Source organism: Astyanax mexicanus, unplaced genomic scaffold, assembly GCF_023375975.1.
Source record: "Astyanax mexicanus isolate ESR-SI-001 unplaced genomic scaffold, AstMex3_surface scaffold_31, whole genome shotgun sequence".
NCBI classification, from domain to species: Eukaryota; Metazoa; Chordata; class Actinopteri; order Characiformes; family Acestrorhamphidae; genus Astyanax; species Astyanax mexicanus.
Window position 1 is genome coordinate 2,276,984 of NW_026040041.1, and position 14,596 is coordinate 2,291,579.

The 14,596-nt window shown below is 32.3% G+C and overlaps 1 protein-coding gene across 1 annotated transcript; it reads right to left on the reverse strand.

Moving 5' to 3' along the window:
- Positions 1–1,256: 1,256 nt before the first annotated feature.
- LOC125788955 (uncharacterized) lies at positions 1,257–14,180 on the reverse strand. The gene is made up of 13 exons (XM_049472924.1): positions 14,100–14,180; positions 13,076–13,189; positions 10,239–10,301; positions 9,765–9,815; positions 9,233–9,298; positions 7,737–7,823; positions 5,228–5,314; positions 4,550–4,612; positions 3,451–3,519; positions 3,241–3,266; positions 2,988–3,066; positions 1,561–1,622; positions 1,257–1,444 (listed from the first exon to the last, which is right to left on the reverse strand). The coding sequence occupies exons 4-13, from the start codon at positions 9,805–9,807 to the stop codon at positions 1,370–1,372; spliced, it is 657 nt and encodes a 218-aa protein (XP_049328881.1). The 5' UTR covers positions 9,808–9,815; positions 10,239–10,301; positions 13,076–13,189; positions 14,100–14,180; the 3' UTR covers positions 1,257–1,369.
- Between the last annotated feature and the right edge of the window lie 416 nt (positions 14,181–14,596).

Here is a 14,596-nt window from a genome sequence, read left to right on the forward strand (position 1 = left end):
CTACACTACTAATACTACTATAAATACTACTACTGATACTACTACTACTTTTAATACTACTACACAACTACACTACACTGCTAATACTACTACTGTTAATACGACTACTACTAATTCTACACTACTGCTACTGTTAATAATACTACTACTACTAATACTACTATACTGCTAATACTACTACACTACTACTAATGTTAATACTACAACTTCACTTCTAATACTTCTACTGTTACTACTACTACACTACTGATACTACTACTGTTAATACTACTACTGCTACTACAATACTAATACTACTACTGTTAATACTACACTACTACTACTGTTATTACTACTACTACTAATACTGCTTTTAATACTACTACACAACAACACTACTAATACTACTACTCTACTAATAATACTACTGGTACTGTTACTACTACTGTTAATACTACTACTACAGTGCTACTCTACAACACTACTACAGAACTATTACTACTAATACCACTGCAGTTAATACTACTACTACAGTACTACTCTGGAACACTACTACAATACTATTACTATTAATACTACTGATGCTGTTAATACTGCTACTACTACTACAACAGTACTACTCTACAACACCATTATTGTACTACTACTACTATTACTACTACTGCTGCTGCTCTTACGTCCACTACTCTACAACACCACAACTACACTACTACTACTACTCTACAACACTAATGCTACAATACTATTACTACTTCTACTGGTTCTATTAATACTGCTATATTATAGTATTACTCTACAACACTACTAATAATACTACTGGTACTGTTACTACTACTACTACTACTAACACTACTACAGTACTACTTTACAACACTGCTACACTACTAATATTACTACTGGTACTGTTACTACTACTACTACTAACACTACTACAGCACAACTAGTACAGCACTACTTTACAACACTATTACTACACTACTAATACTACTACTGGTACTATTAATACTACTATTTTGACTATCACTACAGCACTACTACTACAGTACTACTCTACAACACTACAATACTATTACTAATACTATACTACCGCTGTTAATACTACTACATGACTACATTACTACACTATAAGCACTACTACTACTACTATTCAACTAATACTAACACCACCACCACTACTACCATTCTACTAAAGCACTACTACTACTATTACTTCCCTTGGCAATAATGCATCCGCTACTACAAACACTACAACCAAACATCACAGCACAGTAAAATGATGTTTTTAAATGTTTTATTTTATTTTTAACATGAGCACAACTTATATGGCCAAAATCACATAATTATTAAATATTTACAACAAAAATAAAGAAACAAAATTACTTTTTTACATTTATTCTTTATTAATCTGGAGATCAGGACTCTCCTTCTTCTGAACCGGCTGAACCATGGAATAAACCAGATCACTCTGAGAATAAAAACAAATATAAAAATAAAATTACTACAGCTTATTTTAATATTTGATAATTTGCTATTTTATTTAATTAAACTATATTATTTATGATAGGGTTATATATTATTTACCGGATTCACTGTGGGCGGGGTTTGTGGAATTTGAGGAGAATCAGCAGTTGGATTCTCTAAAACTGTAAAATTAGAACACTACAGTTATTACCACATACCTACAACATATACCTGTAATTATCTCTATATAACATTAAAATACTAAACCCAAATAAACATTAATAAAATCAGTGATCAGTGAGAGTGTCTACCTGTAATTAACTCTATATAACATTAGAATACTAAACCCAAATAAACATTAATAAAGTCAGTAATCATTAAGAGTATCTACCTGTAATTAACTCTATATAACTTTAGAATAATTAACCCAAATAAACATTAATAAAGTCAGTGATCAGTGAGAGTATCTACCTGTAATTAACTCTATATAACATTAGAATACTAAACCCAAATAAACATTAATAAAGTCAGTGATCATTGAGAGTATCTACCTGTAATTAACTCTATATAACTTTAGAATACTAAACCTAAATAAACATTAATAACGGCAGTGATCAGAGAGAAAGTCTACCTGTAATTAACTCTATATAACATTAGAATACTAAACCCAAATGAACATTAATAAATCAGTAATCAGTGAGTGTCTACCTGTAATTAACTCTATATAACATTAGAATACTAAACCCAAATAAACATTAATAAAGTCAGTGATCAGTGAGTGTCTACCTGTAATTAACTCTATATAACATTAGAATACTTAACCCAAATAAACATTAATAAAGTCAGTGATCAGTGAGAGTATCTACCTGTAATTAACTCTATATAACTTTAGAATACTAAAGCCAAATACATATTAATAAAGTCAGTGATCAGTGAGAGTGTCTACCTGTAATTAACTCTATATAACATTAGAATACTAAACCCAAATAAACATAAAGGCAGTGATCAGTGAGAGTGTCTACCTGTAATTAACTCTATATAACATTGGAATACTAAACCCAAATAAACATTAATAAAGTCAGTGATCAGTGAGAGTGTCTACCTGTAATTAACTCTATATAACATTAGAATACTAAACCCAAATAAACATTAATAAAGTCAGTGATCAGTGAGAGTGTCTACCTGTAATTAACTCTATATAACATTAGAATACTAAACCCAAATAAACATTAATAAAGTCAGTGATCAGTGAGAGTGTCTACCTGTAATTAACTCTATATAACATTAGAATACTAAACTCAAATAAACATTAATAAAAGTTAGAGATCAGTGAGAGTGTCTACCTGTAATTAACTGTATATAACATTAGAGTACTAAACCCTAATAAACATTAATAAAGTCAGTGATCAGTGAGAGTATCTACCTGTAATTAACTCTATGTAACATTAGACTACTAAACCATAATAAACCTTAATAAAGTCAGTGATCAGTGAGAGTGTCTACCTGTAATTACCTCTATATAACATTAGAATATGAAACTGAAATACCTGTATAAAGGTGATCAGGACTGGGCTCGTTTAGCACAGCTGGTTGAACTGGTTGAACAGTGGAATAAACCAGATCAGTCTGGAAAAAAATAAATAATTAAAACTTTGTTTAAAAATACTCTAGTTTATATTTATATATAACTTTAATAATAACTGTGACCCTCACAACATCATAAAGAACTGATTGACTTTGCATAATATTTGATTGAACTATTATTAAAAATATATATTATTGTGGTTATAGATTATTTACCGTATTCTCTGCTTGATTCTTTAAACCTGAATAATCAGAACATAAATACCATAAAGTTATTACCACAGACTTACAACATCTACCTGTAATTAGGTCTATATAATATAAAAATACAAAACCCAAACAAACATAATAAAGTCAGTAGTCTCTCAGAGTATATATCTCGAGTTATATACTGAAATCAGTGTATTAATGTGTTTATTAATTTACCTAGTTTCACTATGTCAGGATCTCCTGCCAGACAGTAAACGGCTTCATAAATTCTGGGAGGGGAGGAGTCTGTAAGGAAATAGAGTTTAAGAGTACAACAAAAACACAGAATAATCCAGACATATTTAATTTATTTTATTAATATACACCCAGACAAATAGACAGAAAGACAGACAGACAGAAGACATACAGATACAGACAGAAAGACAGACAGTAGATAGATAAATAGATACAGACAAACAAACAGTAGATAGATAGATACAGACAGACAGAAAGACAGACAGGTAGTAGATCGATAGATACAGACAGACAGAAAGACAGACAGGTAGTAGATCGATAGATACAGACAGACAGAAAGACAGACAGGTAGTAGATCGATAGATACAGACAGACAGAAAGACAGACAGACAGTAGATCGATAGATACAGACAGACAGAAAGACAGACAGATAAACAGACAGAAAGACAGACAGACAGTAGATCGATAGATACAGACAGACAGAAAGACAGACAGATAAACAGACAGAAAGACAGACAGACAGTAGATAGATAGATACAGACAGAAAGACAGACAGTAGATAGATAGATACAGACAAACAGACAGACAGAAAGACAGACAGTAGATTGTAGATACAGACAGACAGAAAGACAGACAGACAGTAGATAGATAGATAGATACAGACAGACAGACAGAAAGTAGATCAGTAGATACAGACAGACAGACAGAAAGACAGACAGTAGATCGTTGATACAGACAGACAGAAAGACAGACAGACAGTAGATCGATAGACACAGACAGACAGAAAGACGGACAGACAATAGATCGATAGATACAGACAGACAGAAAGACAGACAGACAGTAGATCGATAGATACAGACAGACAGACAAATAAATACACAGACAGACAAAGACAGACATACAGATACAGGCACAAATATAGATAAATAGATAGATAATTACAGAAGCCCATTATGTTTGAAGTTTATCTGGATCAGTGATTAACCGATTGTATTGATTACCAATAAGTGATTAGTATCACCACTGATCAGCTTATCTCAGCAAAACATACTGTAATATATATATAAATATATCTGCTCACCGGGTTGAGTGGCGGGAGCGGTGGAGTCGGGGATGGTGGCGTAAACATGCTCGTTCTCCTGAGCTATAACAGTACAGGAAATATAATTACAGTACAGGAAATATAATAATAACAGTACAGGAAATATATTAATAGCAGTACAGGAAATATAATAATAACAGTACAGGAAATATATTAATAACAGTACAGGAAATATAATAATAACAGTACAGGAAATATATTAATAGCAGTACAGGAAATATAATAATAACAGTACAGGAAATATATTAATAACAGTACAGGAAATATAATAATAACAGTACAGGAAATATAATAATAACAGTACAGGAAATATAATAATAACAGTACAGGAAATGTAATAACAGTACAAGAAAATATAATAACAGTGCAGGAAATATAATTATAACAGTACAGGAAATATAATAATAACATTACAGGAAATATAGTAATAACAATACAGGAAATATGATAAAAACAGTACAGAAAATATATTAATAACAGTACAGGAAATATAATAATAACAGTACAGGAAATATAATAATATTGATAATATTAAAAAATATAAAAATAACTGTACATATTACATTAGTGTTTAACGGTAAAGTTATGATAATGTTATTAAAATACAGTTTATCACTTTATCACCGTATATCACTATTTATCACTTTTATCACTCACCCTTCTGTTTGGAACAGCGTCTCATTAGAACTACAGCCAATAGGACGAGTCCAGCCCCAACCACCACCACAGCGATAGTGATTCTTTCTGTAATTATATAAAATATAGATTAATAACTGCACCTATATTATATAAGCAAAGGGGTCCCACTTTATAATAAGTGTCTCTAAGTACTATGTAGTTACATGGTAACTACCCATGTAACTACAGTGTAACTACTGATGAAGTACACATTGTTACAGATTAACTACAGAGGTTCAGGTTATGTAATTACACATGTGTAACAATGTGTGTGTACTCAATCAGCCCTAATTACATACTAGACAATAGCTGTGTGATAAGTTTATACTCAACTTATCACACAAACACTATTACATATATGTAATATATGTAACCTTAATACACATGTGTAATTACATAACCTGTTCCTCTGTAGTTAATCTGTAACAATGTGTACTTCATCAGTAGTTACACTGTAGTTACATGGATTGTTACCGTGTAACTACATAGTACTTAGGGACACTTATTATAAAGTGGGACCAGCAAAGGTATTGGGACACCTACTCTTTATTTATGATTTCTTCTAAAAATAAGAGTATTAAAACAGTATATCCTGCTTTTGTTGAAGTAACTGTCTCTACCATCCTAAAAGACTTTCTATTAGATTATGAAGTATTGTTTTATTAAGCGTTTAGATGCTGTTATCTGGAGAGCTGTTAACTTGCGGTTTCTGAGGCTGGAATTTATCCTGTACAACAGAGGAAACTCTTACTCTTCCTGATAACTGCCAGTTTCATCATTATAATGTTTTTAATGGTCTTACATAAGTCATTTTACTTAGTCATTACTTATTTTAGTAGTTCTTGCCATAATATGGTTTCTCTAGACTCTAGTGCTCTTATTGAAGACTTCACGTCCCAGGATGCACTTGTGCTCAACCTCCAAGACATGCCAGATCACATGACACTTTAGGGTTCAGGCTCACCGTGCTTCTGAGATTGCTCAAACCTGTGTTCCTGAGTATATATACCCCCTTTTTTCGCTCTTCTACCTTGCGTTTCTTTTGTTTTTGACAGTTTGCTACCGAGCCTTTTTTTTATTCTCTATTTGCTTCTCCGACTATCCCCGTTGTTTTGTGATTGCCGAATGTTTGTGCGTTAGACGACTCTTTTTCCTTGCCCTATTGGTTGTATTTGGATTTTCTTTTTATGACCTCATTGCCTGCTCACTCTGGTATGTTGTTTGTTTATTCTGTCCTTTGGTTATTGACCCTGCCTGTCCCTGACTATTCTTATAAGCCTGATCTCCTATTTAATAAAAGGTGTGTTTGGCCTCTGTGACAAAATAAAACATAAACTCAAATATTGAATATTCACTGTATACCTGTAACTCTACCTCTTCAATACTTTACTTTAACTGATGCTCTCAAACACTTTATTAAGAGACAAGAAATTCAAGTAATTAACTCTTGATGAGTTCAGCACAGCTGTTAACTGAAAGCCTGAATTCCATGTGACTCTACCTCATAAAACTGACTGAGAAAATCCAGCAGAGATGTGCAAAACTGAATATAAACAATAAATCTGGGAAATCATGCTTCAATCATGCTTCCTCTTTCATATCCATAAACTGATTAAAAAGAAGAACAGAGATTACATGCAGATGCTGCTGTTCTTACATCAGTATGTCCCTTTTTAACATATAGGAAATATATGTGTTTATTGGCTGAACTGAATATATTTAATATATTTTAATTCTGTACACAAGACAATATTTTGCGAAACTATCAGAGTAAAAAAAATACATTTTATCCTATCAGAACAGTGGGATCTAAAAACAGAGTAAGAGTGGGCGGGGCTTAAACACAATATTAAATGAACCAGTTCTGACACCAATTTTACATCTATACTAATAATCTATATAAAAAAACTACTGTGTTTTGCAAAATGTTAAATAAAATAATGCAATACTTTGATTTTGTGCTGTGTTGCTTAATTGTATTTAATTGTAACTTTTATTTTTTGTTTTATTTACACTTATTTATCAGTATGGATATGCATATTAAAAATGTTAGCAAATCATTAGCTCATCGAATTTAAACATTAATAAATTGCTGGTTAATACGAATTTTAAACTGGGCAAATGTTTATCAATTGCAGTTCATGTTGCCAATGCGTTCATTAGTATTTATAAATGTGAAAGCAACTTTTTAGTTTCTAAAAATGGGAAAAATAACAGTTATTAATCGTTAGTTAATGATGTTTTAATAAAAGTTATTATAAAGTGTTACCCTACTTTATTATTATTATTGTTTTTAATTTTAGCTCATTTATTTATTTGTATTTTTAATTGTATTATGTAAAAGTTAGTTTTATCTTTTTAGTTTTATTTTTTGTTGTATTAATTGTATCTTCTTTTGATCTTAATTTCCTATCAATTAAATCATTTAAAATCAATTAAAGTTAGCGGATTCGGTATGTTCACTTCAGTAAAAAGGAAAGTGTCTTACTGTGGTTTCCATTAGAAACCCCTCCTTTAGCTGATCCTGCAGATGACGTGGAGGATGTGGTTTTCTGACTATGAGTCGGCGGAGTTTCTGTAATACAGAGAAAACAAAAGCCTGAGAAGATTTCTGTGCTAAACTTCATCTAAAAATGGAGATGAAACCGAAACTTCATGTGAAGCGCTGGTCTTTAGCATGTGAAAGTTTAGAAGCGTAACTGTTCAGAACACTGTCGTATATATAGATCGCATTACACAATACATTCAGCTCTGGAACAAAATAAGATTTCACTTAAAAATGATGAGTTTCTTTGATTTTACCAAATTAAAAACCTCTGGAATATAATCAAGAGGAAGATGAATGATCACAAACCATCAAACCACCAAACTGAACTGCTTGAATTTCTGCACCAGGAGTAAAGCAGCATAAAGTTATCCAAAAGCAGTGTGTAAGACTGGTGGAGGAGAACATGATGCCAAGATGCATGAAAAAAACTGTGATTAAAAACCAACCAGGGTTATTCCACCAAATATTGATTATTTCTGAACTCTTAAAACTTTATGAATATGAACTTGTTTTCTTTGCATTATTTGAGGTCTGAAAGCTCTGCATCTTTTTTGTTATTTCAGTCATTTCTCTGCGTAGTGCAGCTCATGTCTGCGTGTGGTTTGTGTTGTGTTACAGATCACTGTAGTGAGCTGTTGTGTTGCTGGTGTTTTGTGAAGGTTGTGGGTTTAATGGTTGAAGCCTCTGAGTAAAGCAGAGCAGAGAGCAGACAGTTCACTATTGCGTAGTTCAGAGTAACTTACAGTAAAACTGAACTAAATAAACCAACATTATCTTTTACCAGACATTTTATTAATGTTTGTAGGATATATGTGCATCAGTACTGTTATTTAAAAATAAAATATATTAAATTGTTGCTGTCTCACAAAAACATTGCACCTCAAAAAATGGCCGTTAGAGGTAAAATTTAGTTAATAGTTATTAAAAACATTAATTTTAAAGCATTTCTATTGACCTATTCATTATGAAATTCTAATACAATCTGATACAAAAAGAATGCATAAAAAAACAACAAAATAATATTAGTAAAAAAGTATTGGGACACATGCACATCATATTCTAAACCCATAGTCATTAGTGTGTAGTCGGCCCCCCATCACAGCTACACTATATGGACAAAAGTATTGGGACACCTACACATTCCACCTACTGGAGTTTTTATACCATGTTTGTCCCCCTTTACACTAAATGGACAAAATTATTGGGACACCTAATAGAGTTTTTATAACATATTATTCTGAATTTAGACAAACATAGACATTAGTGTGTAGTCGGTCCCCCTATAAAGCTACACTATATGGACAAAAGTATTGTAATACCTATATATATATATATATATGTAGTCTGTCCCCCTTTATAACTATGCTATATGGACAAAAGTATTGGGACCCCTATTACACCTATTACACCTACAGGAGTTTAATGGTGGTTCTTACCTGTGCTGCTCTTTGCAGATGTAGTTGCAGATATGGATGCTGTAGGTGAGGTTGTAGGTGAGGGAGCTAGAACACAACATACACACACTTATGTTTTAGTTAAATACTGGAAAAATAATGAAATAATAAAATACTAACAATAATGCAGGTTTTAACATTGTGTTTTATAAACAAAATAATAATGCACAGTATTATTTTTTTTTTTTATCAAATTTATAGTTTATATGTGCATAAATACTGTATATAACAAATAAAGCATTTCTATTGGTCTGTTTATCATGAAATTCTGATATGATTTAAAACACAACTACTAGTTTCAAAGTATGTCAGAATGTGAAAAAAATGCATTAAAAATCACATTATATGAACAAAAATCATCTACATCAGCTTTTTATGACGTCCCATTGTAAACCTATAGACATTAGTGTGTAGTCGGTCCCCTCTTTACAGATACACTATATGGACAAAAGTATTGGGACCCCAACACATTACACCTACAGGAGCTTTTACAACATCGTATTTGGTTTCTTACCTGTGTTGCTTGCTGTAGATGTGGGTTTTGTAGGTGGGGTCATTGAGTGAACTAGAACACAACACACAATGTTTTACTTATGTTTTACTTGCAGAAAAACATATAAATACATAAAATACTAACAATAATGCAGGTTTTCACTTTTTTGTGTTTTAGTAACAAAATAATAATAGACAGAAAAATATTTTAACATAATTTTTTAATCAAATTTATAGTATATGTGTGAATAAACACTGTATAAAACAAATAAAGCATTTCTATTGGTCTGTTCGTCATAAAATTCTGCTACAATTTATAGCACGACTACTAGTTTCACTAGTTGACTAGAAATCATCCCCAGAAGCTTTTATTTCGTCCCATTGTAAACCTATATGCATTAGTGTGTAGTCGTCCCCCTTTATAACTACACCATATGGACAAAAGTATTGGGACCCCAACACATTACACCTACAGGAGTTTAATGGTGGTTCTTACCTGTGCTGCTCTTTGCAGATGTAGTTGTAGATATGGATGTTGTAGGTGAGGTTTTTGAGGGAGCTAGAACACAACACACACACACTGATTTACTTATGTTTTACTTAAATAATGGAAAAAATCATGAAATAATAAAATACAAAATTGTAGGTTTTAACTGTGTGTTTAAAAAAGAAACTAGTAGTGTAACAGTACAAAGAACTCATGGAGTTTAGAGTAACTTACAGTAAAATTTTACTAAATAAACAAAAAATTCATTAAGTTTCTAGGATATAAACGCCTAAATACTATATATAAAATATTATAGAGCATTTATATTGGTCTGTCATAAATTGATACAATTTATAACATAACTAGTTTCACATTGGGTTAGAAAGTGAAAAAGTACATTAAAAAACACATTATAAGAACAAAAATTGGACATTTTATAATGTCATTGATATTGTAAATGCCTATAAACATTAATGTGTAGTCGGTCCCCCTTTACAGCTACGATATGGACACCTTTTACCTACAGGAGATGTTTGGTTCATTTAATTTCACTAAATTTAAACCATAAAACATCTGAGTTTTAAAATGTGTGTTTAGACACAGTAAACCACACCAGAGCTCTGATTCTCACTGACTTATTAATACACTTTACTTTACACATAAACAGTAAAACTCACTGATTGGAGCAGCAGTTGTGGGTTTGTCTCCACTTCCTTCTTGTGTTTTACTATTAGAGGTCTCTAAGACATTTTGCAGGAAAATTAAAACCATCTGTCCTCCAGCTGAAGCTCAACAGAGGATGGATGATGCAACAGGACAACGACCCAAAACATAGAAATAAATCAACAACCGAACGACTTCAACAGAAGAAAATAAATAAATACTCCTTCTGGAGAGTCCTGACCTCCTGAACCCAACTGAGATGCTGCAGCATCATGACCTCAAGAGAGAGATTCACACCAGATATCCCATAATATTATAGCTGAACTGAAACAGTTTAGTGAAGAGGAATGATCCAGAATTCCTCCTGACCGTTCTGCAGGTCTGATCTGCAGCTACAGGAAACCATTGGTTGAGGTTTTTGCTGATAAAGGAGGATCAACCAGTTATTAAATCCAAAGATTCACATACTTTTATTTACTCTCACTGTGAATATTAACATGCTGTGTTTAATAAAATCATGCAAACATATAATTTTTGTGTGGTTTTAGTTTAATCAGACTGTGTTTGTCTATTGTTGTGATGTAGATGAAGATCAGAACACATTTAATGACCAATTTATGCAGAAATACATATATATATATATATATATATATATATATATATTCAGAAGCACTGCTGCTATTTAAACAATGCAGGTGGAAGGAGTGGAAACAGACTGTTGACGGGGTATAAGATAGCGATGAGCATCACAATAAACATCAAATATGAAGACTGTACTCTAAAAACAAGCCATTATAAATTCTCTTTTCTCTGATGTCACAATCACCCCACCAGTTTAGCCCCGCCCCCTCTCTTCTACAGCAGCGTGTGATGAGTAGCAGGAGGGGGGAAAGTGTTAGTTGTGGTTATTTTGTGGTTAAACTGAGCTCTGTGTGTATTTTTATACTCAGCGTTTAAAACTCATGGTAGAGCATGCATGTCATTTTCACTAACATACACACACATATATACAGTGGCTTAAACTTTTTCACATTGTGTCACTTTACAACCACAAATTTAAATGTATTATACTGAGATTTAAAGTGATAGACCAACACAAAGTAGCACGTAATTGTGAAGTGGAATTAAAATGACACATGGTTTTCTAAATAGAAACCTAAATAAAATCAAATGTTTAATGAGTTAATAGAGTTAATCCAGCTGTGTGTGATTTAGTCTCAGTATAAATAAATACAGCTGTTCTATGAAGGCCTCAGTGGTTTATTAGTGAACACTAGTGAGCAAACAGCATCATGAAGAACTAAGAAGAAACTCAGCAGACAGATCAGAAATAAAGATGTGGAGATAAAGTTTAAAGCAGGATTAGGTTATAAAAGCATATCCCAAACCAATAAACCTAATAAAAAGTTATTCTACAACTGTTTCTACAAACCTACCAAGACATGAACCAACCATCCACCCAAACTGAGAGAGCCAGCAAGGAGAGAACTGATCAGAGAAGCAGCCGAGACCCATGATCACTCTGGAGGAGCTGCAGAGATCCACAACTCAGGTGGATCAGGAGAATCTGTCCACAGAACAACTATAAGTCCTGCTCTCCACTAATCTGATCTTTATATTTGGCCTTTTAGGCTAAATTTAAAGCGATGTACTATGTGTGGCGAAAAATGAATACAGCTCATCACCCTGAACACACCCTGATCCCCACTGTGAAACATGGTGGCGGCAGCATCATGCTGTGGGGATAAGCTTTTCTTCAGCAGGGACAGATTTAGGAAGCTGGTCAGAGTTGATGGCTGTAAACATACAGCCAGAGCTACAGTGGAGCTCTAATGATTTAGATCAGAGAATATTCATGTGTTAGAATGATCCAGTCTTAAATCTCACTGAGACATGAAAACTGCTGTTCACAGACCAACACTCTCCATCCAACCTGACTGATCTTCAGCTGATTTATAAAGAAGAATGGAGGAACATCTCTACAGTCTCTAGAGGATCAAAGCTGGTAGAGACAAACCCCAAAAAGACCTGCAGCTGTAATTGCAGCAAAAGTACTAAATACTTTTGCACGTCACACTTTTTTTTTTATTAAAAACCATGTATCATGTAAACCACAATCAGAGCTCTGAATCTCACGATACCATTAATATACTTTCACTTTACTCAGAAACAGTAAAACTCACTGATTGGAGCAGCAGGTGTTGGTTTAGATGTTCCTGGTTTTCTATTATGATTTTTTCTGGATTTCTCTGTAGAACAGCAGGATCCATCAGGAGAAGGAGTGTGGTGTTTTTTACCTTATAAAAAATATTTTTTTTAGAACATTAAACATTTCTTATCATGGATAAATGAATAATTTAATTTCTCTTGACTTCGAAAAATAAATTATTTTGATAAATAAATATGCAAATAATAAAAAACTTGTTTCAAAAACACACTACTTACTCCTCTTGTCCACAAATTTAAATGAAGCCTACCATAACTCTATAACTTTTCTATTCAGCCTACCCTAGTTTAACTCCACCCATTCTGGATTGATTACACGTTTGTAATTTTTTATGTGTTTATGCACTTTTATTATTTGTGATATTTTAATTTAAAATGTAAAAAAATACAAATAAAGAAAAAAAATAAGGAATGAAAACGGATGTGTCCAAACCCGGGCTGCACAAAATTAAAAAATGTCATAATTTAATTCAATTTAATGAATTAATTAGAATTTAATCCACTCTTGAATTAAGTAAAGTAATATGGGAAATGAAGTGCTGTCCTATCATTTTCCACAAATTAAACGTTATTCCAATTTTAATAATCTCTGATGTTTTATAGAGTATGTTTTTAATGTTAATTTGTGGTCAAATAATAATATGTGCATGGAATTTATGTTGTAATAATTTGTTATAATTGTTATTGTTATTTGTTATACTGTAAAACTTAAACTGTAAAACTTAAACACACCTTAATTATTTATTGAGATTTTCTTTTTTTTATTAAAATTTAAGAATTTAATTAGAATTCATGGCTCATTCTTAATTCAGTTCTGGCCCAAACTTTTGTTAGTCTTGCTCATAACTGACTGTGTCCAGAATTTATAGATGTAGTTATTATTATTATTATTATTATTATTATTATTATTATTATTATTATTATAGGAGAACACAGAACATAAAAGAGAAGTATAGAACACAGTTAACAAATGGTACTCACCAGTGGTGGGTGGTGTTGATAGTGGTGGTGGTGATGCAGGAATCACTATTAGATTCACTACAGGATCACCGTTACAGCAGTAAATCCCAGAATCAGATACAGAGAGACTGTTTATAATCAGTGATGAATCACCCAATACTCTGTATCTGTTCTCTGGATCAGGTTTGTTTTCTTTAGTGATTTCTCCTCCTTTAGCTCTGAGGATGAAATATCTTCCTCTATCAGTGCATTTCTCCCAGATCACTCTACCATCATTCTTACAGAACAGAGAGACGCCACTCCCCTCTGCTACACTCTGACTGAATATTTCTGTAAAACACACATTAATATCATTAAAACCTGCTCAACATACAGAATCATATACAACAACTGATTAAACACACTTAACTCACAACAGTGATCTATTAAACTCCACATACATGAACACTAGCTGTGTGCCATGGCGTATTGTACATGATAATTTGGCAAAATTATGCCACAATAAAAATCTATGTTTT

Excerpts from the sequence above, each read along its gene's own strand:
- LOC125788955 (XM_049472924.1), bottom strand. The coding sequence starts at position 9,807 with ATGACCCCACCTACAAAACCCACATCTACAGCAAGCAACACAG. Across the intron at positions 3,520-4,549 it reads CGCTCCCGCCACTCAACCCG|ACTCCTCCCCTCCCAGAATT; the intron begins GTGAGCAGATAT and ends ATTTCCTTACAG. Across the intron at positions 3,267-3,450 it reads TCCTGACATAGTGAAACTAG|GTTTAAAGAATCAAGCAGAG; the intron begins GTAAATTAATAA and ends CTGATTATTCAG.